Raw genomic sequence first — 17,743 nt, 5'->3', positions numbered from 1 at the left:
GAAAACACATCAATATTGACCCTTTTTAGCGGCCCCCAAAAGGGGAAAAGACGCTATTAGTTTTGTTTGGCCTGTCTGTCCATCAGTCCGTTTGTCCGTCCGTCTGTCCGTCCCGTTTAGATCTCAGAAACTAGAAAGGATAGTGAAAAACCGACATCACAATATTTTGGACCATTCAAAGTTCTAACGCAATAGCTACTTTTTTCTTATCCGAAAGTGAACCAGCTAATTTTTAAAATTATCTATTCAATTATCTAGACTTATATCAATTACTAGATCTAGACTTAGATCTAGTTCTAGACCTACACTTAGATCTTGACAATTAATTTTTATTTGCGAGGGGAAAGTCTTGTATACATCTGTACTGTGTAGCTAGCTCTCATTCTAAAGTGCTAAAGTAGGTCAAGAATTTATTTTTTTCGTGTTACAAATGTATCTAATTTTGTAAGAAGAATAAATATTTTTAGTTTCTTTTTATCACATGTAACATGTTAATAATTTTGAATGTATGGATAAGGTTAATAATTATTATTTTAAAACAATATAAGTGTACGCTGTATGAATATATGGAGATGCTGTGGCTGAAGGGTAAAGCACTTGGAACCTGAAGACCCGTGTTCGAATCCCGGTGAAGACTCTAGGTGGACTACTTCGGGGGCAGATTTTTTTTTGTGTTTCCACACAAACTGTCTTTGTAACTTTGTTTTGTTTTGTTTTTTGACATACGATCTTCTATTCCTGAGAAAAAGACGCCACAAGAATGAATTTCTGAAGCTCAGAAGGCAGGAGAACGCCAGACGCTGTTGCGTCATACCCATTGCTATATATTGTCTCAAGAAAAAATCTTTAATAGTGTACAAACTCTTAAAATGATACATACAATCGAAACATATTGTAAATATGTGAAGAAAAAAAAATGAAGCTATTATTTAATGCCATTAAGTTTCTTTTCTTTTTATTAAATTCGTAAAACTCTCCAGAAACCAATGTGGAAGTGTACAGTGCTCCCCTAGTCCCATAGCTAAAAGAGGGGGGGGGGGGCGTAAACGAAATTTTCTTTGACTGGATGGGTAAACAAGGGGGATGGAGGTCAATAGTAAAGGTTTGGGAATAGCAGACTAAAAAATTTAATTAATTTATTTTTAAATTACGACAGAAATAAAGTGACTTTATTTTGTAGTGTTTGTGTGAGTGTCTTTCAATATCACAGGTGACATGTTTGTTCTTTTTAACATATTTCTGTTATTTGGATAAGTTTATATTTAGTTTATATGTAGTTTCTATTTAGTTTATATTTATATAAAGATTACATACTTTTTAAAAAGTCTAGTCTTTCTTTCTTTGTAGAAAAATATATATGTCATAGTGGGGGCACAGCTTGATCTGCTTTGACCCTTGAAATACTAAGCTCTTTCTTTGATCATCGGACTCCATGACAAGTCTGACCTGTGTATAGGATATGACAAAAAAGTTAAAATGTAAATGTCTAGTTATAGTAATGGACTAGATCACAACCGTGCTCTAGCTGAGGGGGGAGGGGGAGCGGTGCATGGGTGGCAGATTATACTAGGTAACAACAACCCAATCGACGCCTCTGGGTCTCAGTATTACATGTATGCAGTGACAATAATGCAAATTTATCAAAGACAAAAGGCAGAAATTTTGCCATTCATTACTTCTCTAGGCTGTAGAAGGCATAAAAATGGCCGAGGAGGAAAAGATGTAGGCTCGCGATGGCCGTTCACGGAGTCCTCTTTATTTCCTGACCCCACAATCCCCTTTTCAACATCAGAGAAGATTAGGGAGTAATCACTGAATATGGGTCATTTTGGACATTTGAAATAGAGATTTCTTGACCTGGCCGACCTATGGTCTCTTTTCTTGAAATGACTTGGATGTTTTCAGGAGAGTGTTGCATTGAATTAAAATATCTATTGCAGCATCTTATCTCTCTCTTTCTCTCCCTCTCTCTCTCTCTCTCTCTCTCTCTCTCTTTCTCTTTCTTCATGTATCCCACAGTCCCCCACTATATTTTTTTGTTGTTATTGTCTGGAGTCTTTGGGGGATCTGGCTGCTTGGACGTGTTCTAGACACAAGGCATGCTGTTTCTAATGCAAACACTATCTGAACACAATCAACAGATGGAAGAAATGAAGGGTGAGGGGGGAAGAGGAAGGGGCACTTGAATACGTTAATAACAGAAATAGCTATAGGCACATCAAGGGGACAGATAAACTATATAATCGACCAAAATTACATAATTATATTTCTATTCTCATAAATAAAGTATAAAAAAATTATATACATATACTATCCGGATATGACCCGCGGACTGTGAGCCATTGTTTCGGTATTATAATCAGCTGGATTGAATTTAGATCTATCGAAAACAAGGAGAGAGTTCCCTTCACAATTTTGTCATGAAAATAAAAGTTGAGTGTTTACCCGTTTAGCCTTAATATTCATATAATAATATAAATATAAATATAAAGTTAAAACATTAAAACTATATATATACACACACACACACACGCACATACATACATACATATATACGCCTTACATTCTGCTATATATTATAGATATTATATGGAGAAATGAGTCAATTACTATCAATATTATTATAATAGAGTAGGTGTATTTAAAGTGACAGGATATAGTTATTACCACAAATTACCAAATGGTATAGGGGTTCATAAATTCAAAGATACGCAGAGTATCAGTTGTGTTGGAGCATATCTAAATACAATATTTCCGTTACATTACCGTTGAATACAATGATAAGAATACCCATGGCTCCTTACACCCCTCTCATAGCTCCTTGCACCCCTCTCATGGCTCTTTGCACCACTCTCATGGCTCCTTGCACCCCTTTCATGGCTCCTTTCACCCCTCTCATGGCTCCTTACACCCCTTTCATGGCTCCTTTCACCCCTCTCATGGCTCCTTGCACCACTCTCATGGCTCCTTGCACCCCTTTCATGGCTCCTTTCACCCCTTTCATGGCTCCTTGCACCCCTCTACGCCACTGTATATGATATGCGATGATAAGAATACCCATGGCTCCTTACACCCCTCTCATAGCTCCTTGTACCCCTCTCATGGCTCTTTGCACCACTTTCATGGCTCCTTGCACCCCTTTCATGGCTCCTTTCACCCCTCTCATGGCTCCTTTCACCCCTCTCATGGCTCCTTGCACCACTCTCATGGCTCCTTGCACCCCTTTCATGGCTCCTTTCACCCCTCTCATGGCTCCTTACACCCCTTTCATGGCTCCTTTCACCCCTCTCATGGCTCCTTACACCCCTCTCATGGCTCCTTACACCCCTCTCATGGCTCCTTTCACCCCTCTCATGGCACCTTGCACCACTCTCATGGCTCCTTGCACCCCTTTCATGGCTCCTTTCACCCCTTTCATGGCTCCTTGCACCCCTCTACGCCACTGTATATGATAGTCTCATTTAGATGTAAGTTTCTTTAGACTGTTGTTGTTCCATTAAGTTGTTGTTGTTCAATTAGGTTACCAAGAGACCCTGAAAGTTAGCTCTGCCATAAATTGAGTTCGATGTTTCAGTTGCCTGCATGGGTTAGAGTAATCGTCGTTTGCAGGCTGGTTGGCGAAATGATTTCTGGGAAGTATTCATCAGAACACGTCTTGACTACTTTAAATCAAACTCTGCGTTTCATCCAAGCTGTTGCAACATTTGATGTCTGTGCAACAAATAGGTCCTTGAGGCGTGGATGCTTAACAATAAGAAACGGTGGACCTTTTTAGGTCATTAGGACTGTAAAGCGGGGTTCACTAATAGCTACTGGGTATTTAAGAAACATGTGGTTAATTCAGTTTCATTTATGATGTTCTAGATCAACCAACACGTCTATCTATCTATCTATCTATCTATCTATCTATCTATCTATCTATCTATCTATCTATCTATCTATCTATCTATCTATCTATCTATCTATCTATCTATCTATCTATCTACACATCTAGCTATATAGCTATCTACACATCTATATAGCTATCTACGCATCTATATATATATATATCTACATATCTATCCACATATCTATCAATTAATCTACACATGTATCTAGTAATCTATCTACGGATCTATCCACAGATCTATATACACTGTGGCTACACTCCATCGTAAATCTGTTTATACATCTATCTATCTATCTATCTATCTATCTATCTATCTATTTATCTATGTATCTATATATCTATCTATCTATCTATCTATCTATCTCTATCTATCTATCTATCTATCTATCTATCTATCTATCTATCTATCTATCTATCTATCTATCTATCTATCTATCTACACATCTAGCTATATAGCTATCTACACATCTATATAACTATCTACACATCTATATATATATATCCATCTACATATCTATCCACATATCTATCAATTAATCTACATATGTATCTAGTAATCTATCTACGGATCTATCCACAGATCTATATACACTGTGGCTACACTCCATCGTAAATCTGATCACACGAAGATATATTAACTTATTAAAAACGTCCTCTCCAGTTTGGTCATAATTTGTTACTAAGAAAATGGTTCCGTTGACTTCAGCACACTTTTGAACCTTTTAATCAAACCTACTTCCACAAGTTACACTAAATATATGATCAATGATATATCTTTGTCTTTGTTAAACAGAAATAGGGTTTCTAAATGTCACGTAACGTACAGCAGCTATTGCATTAAGTTTATTTTTAGATTATAAGTAGTGCAAGGTCATGGTTGTATGTTGTTGACAAGTAATGACACGTTTATTTAAAACGATGACGTTTTTTTCTATAAGCTCTAAAACTAGTTTGGAAGTTGCTAGAGAGGGGACAAGAGGTAGTATTTAAACACTTGGATATGGAGTTTAGAAAGAGACGACTAGAGTAAAGGAATTTAAATTGAATTATATTGTACATTTATGTAGTGTGTATAGTATTAAAGTCATTCATAGTTCCAGAATTAGAGCTTTGCATTTAGTTGAAGAATACTTCAGTTTTTAAGCTTATGCTTTGAAGTAGTATTTCTGGCATCACTATCTTGTTTGAGAATTTAGATATTGTCTAATGTAGGAACCCATACAAAATAAGAACATTAGAAAACGCATTATCTCATCGTAACATCACGACATCGTTGTCAGCTGGCGCTATAAAAATATATCGTCACACTAATGACTAAGGTTTTACTTTCTGTCAAGAATAGAGCGCCGTCATATGAGGAACATACATTAAATAATGTCTTTAAGAAATTAAGATAATCATCAAATGCATTATATCTAATGCCCCTAACTTGATGACGAATGAAAACTTTAAATAACTTTCTTTATGGGAGTTCCTAGAGTCCGGCAGAGGCTTATCCAAAGAAATCAATATGTGTTATGAACATAATAATAACAGAGTCGATAACCATGTCCGCTTAGTATGGCTTTAATACACTGAATGACTACACAACACACATTTCATGAACACATTCTTAGGGACCCACGAGATTGACTATGAATGGGTCTAATTTAGTCATAGATTCAAGAAATTCAGATTCAGACTTCAGCGGTACGCAATCTTTTTTGGCCTAGGTGCCATATAAATTTCCCTCAACCGTCGTGTGTAGCGTTACCAAAAATAAAAAGTCCAATAGAACCGATTCATTGGAATTTATTTTTCACTATTGGCAGGAGTTTCCAGGTGTAGATAACGGATTCACGGGCAAGATGTGGACCTCGGGCTGTAGTTTGGACTCCAATGTCTTAAATAATGAATTTATTTTTGTTTCTTAATTGACTATCAAACTGACAGCAGTTGAAGTTAAGGATACTTGAAATTGATTATAAAGGACACGGGTTTGAGTCCTGGTTGTATTGAATAGAGGAACTGAACATCATCTGCTCTATGGCTCTCTCAATGTTTGCCTGTTGGAACAGTTGTTTATTTTACCTAACAAAGCATGAATCAATTTAAAAAACAAACCTTTTAGTCAATAAATTATTGGTTAATAATTTTTTTGATTAATATCAAATTAGGGAAATAAATTCTAAATAATAGAGGGATATAGTTGTAAAAGCGGAGTTCTTTCCCTTAGATAAGCTTATTTTTTTTTTGTTTTTTTTTATTTAACACTTTGCTACATAACAAAAGTGGGCTTCTTTCGTTTTAAGACGTACGCTTTAAGTCTGGAACAACAGGCCTGGTGTTGGTACAAACAGACCTGGTGTTGGTTCAAACCACGCATACACACATACTGGCTGGAAATGGATCTTCGGTTTGAAACTGATCCTGTCAATGACGTAATTCTTTTGCGTTATTGGCAGTTGAAAAGGGTTATGGAGGAGTTCTAGAACTTTAAAAAAACAAGAAACGAAAGTTAGCGAAACAATTAACGTATTTTAAACATTTTGTTTTATCTCACATACTCTGATGTATTGTGGACGTTTTAAAATAATATTACGAAATGGACAAGTCTTTCATTGAGTCATCCGGTCACTTAAGACTATTCTCTCCATGTGAAATGGACAAGTCTTTCATTGAGTCACTCGGTCCCTTGAGACTATTCTCTCCATGTGAAATGGACAAGTCTTTCATTGAGTCATCCGGTCACTTAAGACTATTCTCTCCATGTGAAATGGACAAGTCTTTCATTGAGTCACCCGGTCACTTGAGACTATTCTCTCCATGTGAAATGGACAAGTCTTTCATTGAGTCACCCGGTCACTTAAGACTATTCTCTCCATGTGAAATGGACAAGTCTTTCATTGAGTCACCCGGTCACTTAAGACTATTCTCTCCATGTGAAATGGAAAAGTCTTTCATTGAGTCACCCGGTCACTTGAGACTATTCTCTCCATGTGAAATGGACAAGTCTTTCATTGAGTCACCCGGTCACTTGAGACTATTCTCTCCATGTCAAATGGACAAGTCTTTCATTGAGTCATCCGGTCACTTGAGACTATTCTCTCCATGTCAAATGGACAAGTCTTTCATTGAGTCATCCGGTCACTTGAGACTATTCTCTCTATGTGAAATGGACAAGTCTTTCATTGAGTGTTCCGGTCACTTAAGACTATTCTCTCCATGTGAAATGGACAAGTCTTTCATTGAGTCATCCGGTCACTTGAGACTATTCTCTCCATGTGAAATGGACAAGTCTTTCATTGAGTCATCCGGTCACTTGAGACTATTCTCTCCATGTGAAATGGACAAGTCTTTCATTGAGTCATCCGGTCACTTGAGACTATTCTCTCCATGTGAAATGGACAAGTCTTTCATTGAGTCACCCGGTCACTTGAGACTATTCTCTCCATGTGAAATGGACAAGTCTTTCATTGAGTCATCCGGTCACTTGAGACTATTCTCTCCATGTGAAATGGACAAGTCTTTCATTGAGTCATCCGGTCACTTGAGACTATTCTCTCCATGTGAAATGGACAAGTCTTTCATTGAGTCATCCGGTCACTTGAGACTATTCTCTCCATGTGAAATGGACAAGTCTTTCATTGAGTCATCCGGTCACTTGAGAGAAACACGAAGACAAGTGAAGTTTGAACCTAAAAAGATTTTCATTTGATGTTTAATTGTCGACCTTTATCACATTTGGTTTGTTAGAGTTTGCCCTGAAAAAAAAAACAAAGTTAACTCCTAAGACAAAATTGAGAAAAAAATTAAAATTATTCCAAAATATGTTTACCTATTTTTGTTAGATCTTAGAAACTATTTTATTATCCATCAGGCCTTTCTGTTCTACACCGTGCACAGATTTAGATAAGCTATTTGCACTTTAATGATAGTATTTTTTTTAAATAAATTATAGAAACTTTCAAATCTTCTTTACAAAAGAAGGTTATTATGTCCAGGTCCAAACCTCTTGCAGGATGGCAAGGGAGGCCAGCAGGCAGTGTTTGAATTCGGGACTTTACAAACAACAGAAGAAGCACATAACACATGACCAGGCATCCACAGGATAGATTATTTTAAATATCTTACATTTAATGAGTCTCACTAGATTGAAGACAAGTGTTGTAGTGAAGTCATAGAAAACATATTTTTTTTTAGCAAGCCAACACAAAGGAGTAAAGAATGCAACAATTACGAAGGAAGCTTCGAACTAGACATTGAAACTGATAATCTCCTCTAGAAGTATCAAAGTTGAACCAAAGATTAGTAACAATATATCTACATGATAAAGTTCTGTGAATCAATACAATCTATTGCTCATAATAAACAATAGTAGCCTTAGATGGTAGAAGGATTACTTTTAAGTACTAATTGAAAGACAAATTCTGTCCAATGGAAATATTTTTCTGCTGCACCTTTTTGTACATTTGGCATTCATTTGACAGGATTGTATCTTCGATACTTAATATCTTCAATAATACAATGGAATAAAATCGTGACAATCAAAGAAGGAAACTAGATCAGTTGTGTTTATTTCAATATAAAAAAAATTATTGTTGTTCTTACATTATTTCTAAGCCATTAGATATTTTCATCTATGTTCGAAAAGCTATAAATAACTATCGTCTGGTGTATCCGGAAGTGTTGATAAGATTCTTTTTTTCTAGAAGGTATATCATGTTTTTGTACTTTTTAGCATTACAGAATCATCACTTCTGCTTGTGGCTGTTTTTTTTTTCTTGTTATTTAGTTAGCAACATTGAATTTTAATTTGGCCTCCTTGACATTGTTTAGTTTATCGTCCTTGGCATTGTTTAGTTTATCGTCCTTGGCATTGTTTAGTTTATCGTCCTTGACATTGTTTAGTTTATCGTCCTTGACATTGTTTAGTTTATCGTCCTTGACATTGTTTAGTTTATCGTAAGAATCTCCAATAAAATAAAAATCGAATTATCGATTCCACCGGATAGCAATAAAACATCATACACATATCTATACACCTGCAAAGCTAGAGCTGGAAAACTGAAGACGTAGAATGCTTGGTGCAGATGTTGGCTGTGAAATCATCAGCCTGTATGTTTATGACTGCATAGTTAACGCTTCATTGGAACAGCAAGTTATGGAGTGTTGTGCTTTGAAAAAAAAACATGTTTTTATTTTTATTTTTTTTGTCGTCTTTGAAAAAAAAAAATGAATATCCCGATCTGAGTAGTAGTTTAAAAATAAAACGATGGTTCTCAAATTTATAGTTGAAAAAGAAATGCGTCTTACTAGACGAACATGCAGAAAGAAGTGGTAGTAGTAAACTGAGGCATTTTTCTGATATCAAAACTTCTTAAATATTTTTAAAAACCTCAATGTTTAATCTTGAATAAGTAGAAATTTCTTAAATTCTAATGTTATATTTCCAGTTAAACTCGTAATTTTTTGTATACATGAAATTTAACGTTAACCATTTTTTTCCCACCAGTTTACAGCAAGGACTTTTCGCTCTTAACCTTGTTGGGCAGGTCAGGTCTGCAACAAAGATAAGTCCCTCAAAATTTTCTTTACAGCCAGCCAGCGTAAGCAAAGCGAGCTCAAGGTGGACACAAGAAACGGTTTCTTGACACCCTCAAAGACTGCCTGAGAGAGTTCAATATGGTCTCTGCCACTTCGGAGACGGGAGTGAAAATCGCAGAGGACAAAAAAGCCACTTCAAAACAGGCGGAAGAAAAGCTTCATAACAGAAAGTCACGGTAACCTAGACAGGCATCTTCTGGAAATGTTTGCTTATTGTGCAACAGAATAATTCAGGCTCTCATAAGTCTCACCAGCCAAATGAGGAGGCAGAAATGTGCAGTGCAAAGCCATCAGCCTATGGAAGACGAAAGAGTTCATTATCCAGGGGACGTTTACTCCTGCGGTCTACTTTAGTCTTCATCTTCTCCTCCAGTCTTCGGCATGTGTAAATGCTTTTCTTTAGGCCTCTAATATGTGTCCCGCGCCATTTCTGAGAGTTCTCCAAAAGTCCTCTTTCAGAGGCTAACTGCTGCAATGTACTTTCCTTTATTTCCGAAAGGGCAAAATGGCGCCTGAATTGATCTTTATAGCTCTTCCGGGTGCGCACCTCTGTTAAATCGTCCTCCTTTAAGCTGGCTAAACTATGTTTGTAAGCCTACGAGAGAAATATTGACAAGATAAAATAAAAGACCACGTACTTTATTTATTTATGTCAAGCTTTTAACTAACAGGAAGTCTTGGTTTGGGAATCCCCTTTCTTCCTACTTTCTTTTTCTCCCCCAGCACAGCCAATGGTTTTACGTTTTACTTACGTCACGGAGGAGATTTATTTCTTTCCCGCGCTTTTATCCAGAAACGATGAAGCTAAAGGGGGAAAAAAAGGTTTTTGAAGTTGCTTACAGCAAATGTTTTATGTGTATAATAAAAGCTATATGCCTTTTTATGTTAGTGACAGAATGGAAGTCTGGTCTTCTATTTTTTTAAAGACCTCCTCGCTGTGTTGATGTTCTGAGTTTTTTTGTTGTGTGTGAGTCGGTGTGTTCTTCCGTTAACATCTGCGACTCTACGTGATCTGGTGTTATAATTTATGAGCTGGGGTTTTATTTATCTTTCATTAACTTATGGAGCAACCGCAACGTAATCCACTGACGTCTGCTGGGGTTCTTTTTATTTTTTTTAAAATCCTAATACTAATATACAAGAGAAGATAGCTGTGGTTTTACTTTGCAGTGAGTCCTTTTGAAACGAACGCTAGTGTAGCTTTTGTCTCTTGGTTGACAAAATAAAAATACAAGGTCTGACATTGAAATACTTCAATCAATCGGAATACTTTTATCCCAGCCAGTTCAGTTCCATAAACATCAATAACATTAACAAATAAGCTATGGTGTAAATGGTAGCTAAAGACAGCTAATCGAAATAAATGTTAATTTCCATATAAAGTTATTAATCCATAGCTTCTTTTTTAAACTAAAATGAGCATAATTTTTAATGACAGCTTTCGACTTCATTGAAGTTGTATGTAGGAACACAAGGGAAATATTCACTTGAACAAGTCAACAGAATACAACGCCCTACCATTAAATAAACTTCTTTGTTTCTCAGTCTCCGACCTCCACTCTAGCTTCACTGTCTTTCACCAACAGTTCACCAGTATAAAATCGCCTAATGGTCTTACTCGTGGTTACATTAGAATCTATTTAGCCAATCCGAACAGGCACACACACACACACACACTCCATAACATATGGTATTATTAAAGGTGTTTCGTCTGATGCGGTTATCAAAAAAAAATAAAGAATCGCGTATGTCTTAAAAACTACTATCTGCATCTTCTTTTTCTAGACTTTCGTGGCACATCTCTTTGTCTTTTATCTCTCTATCTTTTACCAGTCTTTTACCTCTCTGTCTTTTACCTCTTTGTCTTTTACCTCTCTGTCTTTTATCTCTCTGTCTTTTACCTCTCTGTCTTTTATCTCTCTTTTATCTCTCTGTCTACTCTGTGTCTTATACCTCTCTGTCTTTTACCTCTCTGTCTTTTACCTCTCTGTCTTTTATCTCTCTGTCTTTTACCTCTCTGTCTTTTACCTCTGTCTTTTATCTCTCTGTCTTTTACCTCTTTATCTTTTACCTCTCTGTCTTTTACCTCTCTGTCTTTTACCTCTTTATCTTTTACCTCTCTGTCTTTTATCTCTCTTTTACCTCTCTGTCTTTTATCTCTCTGTCTTTTACCTCTCTGTCTTTCATCTCTCTGTCTTTTACCTCCCTGTCTTTTATCTCTCTGTCTTTTACCTCTCTGTCTTTTACCTCTCTCTCTTTTATCTCTCTGTCTTTTATCTCTCTTTTATCTCTCTTTTATCTCTGTCTTTTACCTCTCTGTCTTTTACCTCTCTGTCTTTTATCTCTCTTTTACCTCTCTGTCTTTTACCTCTCTGTCTTTTACCTCTCTGTCTTTTATCTCTCTGTCTTTTACCTCTGTGTCTTTTACCTCTCTCTCTTTTATCTCTCTGTCTTTTACCTCTCTGTCTTTTATCTCTCTTTTACCTCTCTGTCTTTTACCTCTCTGTCTTATATCTCTATGTCTTTTATCTCTCTGTCTTTTAACTCTCTTTTACCTCTCTGTCTTTGATCTCTCTGTCTTTTATCTCTCTGTCTTTTACCTCTCTGTCTTTTATCTCTCTGTCTTTTACCTCTCTGTCTTTTATCTCTCTGTCTTTTATCTCTCTGTCTTTTATCTCTCTTTACCTCTCTGTCTTTTACCTCTCTGTCTTTGATCTCTCTGTCTTTTATCTCTTTGTCTTTTATCTCTCTTTTACCTCTCTGTCTTTTATCTCTCTGTCTTTTATCTCTCCGTCTTTTACCTCTCTGTCTTTTACCTCTCTGTCTTTTATCTCTCTGTCTTTTACCTCTCTGTCTTTTACCTCTCTTTTACCTCTCTGTCTTTTCTTTCTCTCTTGTTATTACTTTCGTTACCTTCATTCTCTCTCTCTCTCTCTCTCTTTCTCGCTATTTCTTTCTCTCTTGTACTATCTCTCACTATCTCCCTTTCTCTCTCGATCTCTTACCATCTCTTTCATTTTCTCTTTCACACGTCTCTCAATCTCACTTTTTCTTTCTCTCTACCATCACTCTCTAATATCATTTATCATTGTATATTATATTACGACTTAACTATCTCACTTTCTTAATATTTCACTTCTCTCTCTTTCTCTCTCTTTTTTCTTTCTCCCTCTCTCTCTCTCTCCTTTTCTAGTTTTCTCCCTTTTACTATCTCTCAATCTCGCACTCACACAATCTTTTTTTTAAAAGCCTCATTTTTTTTCCGATTTTTTTTTCATATTTATTAAAAGAAAAGGAAACGTGGGGAGGAGGGGGCAATATTTTATCACCGTGTTTGTATTGTTACGATTCTCTCTCCTAATCAGTCTTCTGTAAACACTGCTAAAACTCAACTCAACACATCAACACATCAAGAACTTGACAACAAGAGCTCCACAATATCGGGTACTTTAATAATGAGTGAATAAGTAGGTAACAGCCAATACTAGACAATTGGCATCAAACACATCAACAACTAAATGTCACTCTGTACATCACCGTACAAAACTCTACTGTCTCTCTTTCTGGACTTGTACATCAACACATGAGGACTCGACCAGGACCGACTTCATAGCCGACTAACAGTCCCGGTCTCGACGCTCTCCGGTCTTGAACTGCCGCTTTCTTACACACTGTGTCACACGTACACGCAGGCTTTCGATCACATGACCATAACATTGGTCATATTTGCGTGTAATCGTGTAATCGTAGTACTGTCCCTTGTCCATGGCCCCGCTGACCTGAGTGATTCACGTGTGTGTCAGCTGAGCCTATAGTTAACGCCAATAGGGTCATAGCACTGCTCCCTTCTCAGATTTGTCCGTCCCGGACAAAATCTATCACACGACATGGGCAGCGGAGTTGAATCAATGCAGGAGGAGGTCTATCGGTGGGGGCGACAATGGGCTTATAGTGCCATCTCGATGGAGCCATCTGTGTTGTAGTCAGCGTATGTCTCTTTCTCCTTCTGCTCCAGTTGACCTTCACCTGGTTGCACTGACGTCTCGGTTGCATCGCAAAGCACTTTGGACTCAGCAAACGTCGCCTTCTTTGGTCGCTCACTACTGAGAGCAGCCACTTAACACATGGGGAGGGATATGTCAGGACAGGGGTCACAAAGATCGTTGGTCTAACAGGTTTCTTCATAGGGCTTTGAAGAGAAAGACTTGGGGGTTGGGTCTCAGGTTCACAGGAGGGGAAATTGTGGCTAACGTCATCATTTTTAGCCTCCAATTGACTTCCTGGACCACCATCATGGCTTCTCTCTCTAGTCTCAGCAGCGGACCAATCGTCTGTTGAGTGCAGGCCCTGTCGATGATTTTCAGCTTGCAGGGGTCCACCAACTGCTGCATCAGGTATCGTCGAATTCTTCTGAACACCATCATGACTTCTCTCTCTGGTCTGGGCAGCTGGACAAACGTCTGTTGGGTGCAGACCTTGCCGATGGGTTCCTTGGAGTTGGCGTTCTCCCTGCAAAGCTCGACACACAAAGTTCTTGCCAAATATCTTGGTGCAGCCATCAGGATTTGAGTTCCTCTCATTAGCACTGACAGATTGACAGATGTCTTTAATGTCCTCAGCTACAGGCTTGAGGTAAGACACGACGTTGTCTTGTTCTGTCTGGCTGATGGAGGCACTCACGTCATGGACGTCTGTAGCAAAAGCGTTGGTTGAACTATTGGTCTCGGTCTCTTGTTTCTTCACCTGTCTCTTTCTGCGAGTCGCCCTTGATCACATTCTGAAAGCCAGCCAACATCTGCTCTTGAAAGGTGATCAAGAGCTCTACAAAATCGGGTTTGAGTTCAAAGAGGTACGTGTTCGGATCTTCCTCTTCATCCACCAGGGCTTGCCGGAGACGTTCTTTAAGAGTTTCGTTGTTCCTTTCGTAGTACTTCAGTCCTCGCCATTTCAGCTCTTGTTTCAGTTCTTTCAGATTCAGTTCATCTAGCAGTTTTACAGAAGCCATAGGAAATCCCACTTCAAGACACCAGTGTTACGATTCTCTCTCCTAATCAGTCTTCTGTAAACACTGCTAAAACTCAACTCAACACATCAAGAACTTGACAACAAGAGCTCCACAATATCGGGTACTTTAATAATGAGTGAATAAGTAGATAACAGCCAATACTAGACAATTGGCATCAAACACATCAACAACTAAATGTCACTCTGTACATCACCGTACAAAACTCTACTGTCTCTCTTTCTGGACTTGTACATCAACACATGAGGACTCGACCAGGACCGACTTCATAGCCGACTAACAGTCCCGGTCTCGACGCTCTCCGGTCTTGAACTGCCGCTTTCTTACACACTGTGTCACACGTACACGCAGGCTTTCGATCACATGACCATAACATTGGTCATATTTGCGTGTAATCGTGTAATCGTAGTACTGTCCCTTGTCCATGGCCCCGCTGACCTGAGTGATTCACGTGTGTGTCAGCTGAGCCTATAGTTAGCGCCAATAGGGTCATAACAATATGTTCGTTTGTCTGTGTGTGTGTTTATGTATTTATTTCCTACTCTCTTTCTCTTCTTGCTAAAATCCTCATCCCTACTCCTCTATGCCTCCTGCACATAAAACATAATGGCTCGTGAACATTTAGCCATGCGACGAAGCTCGTAAGTAACGGCGAGTTACGGTAAGATACGATGTCAGACTGAAACAGTAGTCAGGGGGGCAGTATACCAAAGTATAAGTCACAGGTAGACTTTTCTGTTTCCTCACCTTCCTGTAAGCATTATTTTTCTAAATGTCTCCAGGTATGTTAATCAAATCTTATTGCGGTAAGGTTCATTCTAAGGGAAAACAACAAAAAAACACACACACAAAGACCACGAACACATAAAAACAGCTAGATATTAATGAAGAGAAGGCTAAATGAGGCCGACAAGATTTTGTCTTGTGTTTTAGGTCAATAAAGAAAAACAATCATTGAGTTGGATGTAATAGATTCAAAGGAGAGAACCCGAACTTACTTACTGATCAAAAATATAAAGAATCGCGTATGTCTTAAGACCCCGGAACAGGAAACCGAAAACCCTTTTTTTAGATTCCAACATAAACTGTTTAATTAATTTTGTTCACAAACTGACCTTCAACTTTCAGTGTGAATAAGGTAGAGAACGGTCTATGTTTATCGGGACATTTGGGTTTAAACCCAAGTTAGTTACTGAAGACAAAAAAAAAGGCGCTTGCAGCTTTGCAATCTTCTTTCGTGAGAAGACTATTCTACGTCAATGCTAACTGCAGCTGCAGATAGTGCCAGGCGAACGAAAGACGTGTGCCAAACGATAAACCAGATCACACTGACACGTCAGGTAAGCATTTCAATGGTTTCTTTTTGTTTTGGTTTGATGGGGGGAGGGGGAGTGAAGTCTGTTTGCTGTAGTATTTTCTATCATTTTTCTTTTCTCCAAACTATTTCCAGTGTTTTGAAGGCTGTCAAGGATCTGATCTCTGCATCACTCAGCCTGAGCTTTCAACGCCATCCAACTGTGACAAAAGTCAAACGTCTGTATCCGAGTACAAACAGAGCATCCATTGTTCGGCCTGGAGGCAACTGCTACTCCGGGGCGGGAAGGATCGTAAAATATTTGTATGTAATTTTGAGTCAAATCGTTCAACAGATGGTGTGCTGTGTTCTCCTGACCTTTATGTGTTTGATTCTGCAAGTACTGCTTACGTATAGATAGTTCATTTTTCTATTTACTCTAGTCAGTGATTCCCAAAGTGGTCCATATAGACCCCCAGGGGTCTACGAGGACTTCCAAGGGGTCTACGGAGGTGAAAAAATTAATTGGGGGTCTATGACCTGTAAATGGGGGTCTACGATAATGGATCTCATTTAAGCATGTCTAAACTTTAAATTTCATTTTCTATTAATGATTTGTACCTTAGTTAATCCTTTGAATTTTAGCCTTGTTAGTCTAATGATTTTATTTTTACAATTTTAACATCTTATTTTAATTAGCTTAATTTTGTCTGTATGAAAGTACCTAATCTTGTACATGACCGAGTCTGAAAAGAATTGTAGAAAGTCCATTGGTTATTAGAACTTTGGCTTCATTTTGTCCTTGTGAAACAAGCAAATGCATTTGTGCTTTTTATGCAATAAAGTTTAAAGTTATGTCACTATGAAACCATTAAATCTGGAACATCCTTTGAGGCAACGCCAACATGATATAATAGATGAACATTTGAAATGTTTGATTGAACATCACAAAAGAGAAGAGGTTTGTGAACATTTTACAATACTTTACTTTATCAAACTCTAGAAAACTGCACACTGTAGGTAAAAAATAGACTTTGCCAGCCATTGAAGAGGTTTTGCAACCTGTTTTACACAATCCTATATCCAGTGCTTTTTTTTGTAAAAAAAAAAAGTAGGTGCCGGTACTCAGTAGTTGATTGCCTAACTTTTAACTACTAAAAATTAATAATATACGTTAAAATACGACAAAAATAATATTTTTTAAAAAAAAGGTGCCGGTATGCCATAGCGGTGTGTACCATCACAAAAAAAAATATTTACTTTTTGATCAATGGCTCCATCACACTGAAGTATGATAGTTGTCAAAAGGCTTATGTGTGACTTAAACAGTGTGACAATATTTGAGTTCTTGGGTGCTAAAGATCTAATTTTAAGACCAAAAAAATAAGTGGGAATCGGACATAGTCTACTTAATAGACTTGTTTCATAATTTAATGTGGTTAATTTGCTGCTTCAAGGTGATAATCTAAATTTTGTCAAAACGAATGCATAATCTCAGTGTTTCTTGGGAGGATTAAATTAATGTAGCGTGCTTTGGACAAGATGATTTTTTTTTTGATTTTCCAAATTTAACTTTGTCAAACAGTATCTAGTCGAGAAGGTATAACGTTAAACCTAAATTGAAGCTCAATATGAAAATTTTAGCATCAAACTTTTCACCAATAGTGCTTTTTTTATTGGTCAATTCATGTCATGCATATTATTTTTTTTTGCTTCATTTTAATTTGAATATCATCAATGTACATACATATCTGCAAGAAAAACACCTTTGATATTAATGAATTTAAAAAAAAATTCAGGGGGTCTACCGAAAACTGGAAAACATGGCAAGGGATCTATGAGACAAAAAAGTTTGGGAACCACTGCTCTAGATCTATCGGGTGAATTCACATTTCTGGAAGCTGTGTAAGTGAAATATACGTTGTTGTTTCCCTTTCTTTACAATTCTCCT

The 17,743-nt window shown here is 37.5% G+C and overlaps 1 protein-coding gene across 1 annotated transcript; it reads left to right on the top strand.

The window, feature by feature from the left end:
• The first annotated feature begins 3,059 nt into the window (after positions 1 to 3,059).
• LOC129921929 (unconventional myosin-XVI-like) lies at positions 3,060 to 3,452 on the top strand. Its single transcript, XM_056005298.1, has one exon. The coding sequence runs from the start codon at positions 3,060 to 3,062 to the stop codon at positions 3,450 to 3,452; it is 393 nt and encodes a 130-aa protein (XP_055861273.1).
• The last annotated feature ends 14,291 nt before the right edge of the window (positions 3,453 to 17,743 follow it).

The sequence above is a fragment of the Biomphalaria glabrata genome, chromosome 12 (assembly GCF_947242115.1).
Source record: "Biomphalaria glabrata chromosome 12, xgBioGlab47.1, whole genome shotgun sequence".
Classification (NCBI taxonomy): domain Eukaryota; kingdom Metazoa; phylum Mollusca; class Gastropoda; family Planorbidae; genus Biomphalaria; species Biomphalaria glabrata.
Note: the sequence above shows the minus strand (reverse complement) of the source record. Positions and strands in the feature narration are given on the sequence as shown.

Bases quoted from the DNA above. Each gene is read 5' to 3' on its own strand.
- LOC129921929 (XM_056005298.1), top strand. From the start codon at position 3,060: ATGGCTCCTTACACCCCTCTCATAGCTCCTTGTACCCCTCTCATGGCT.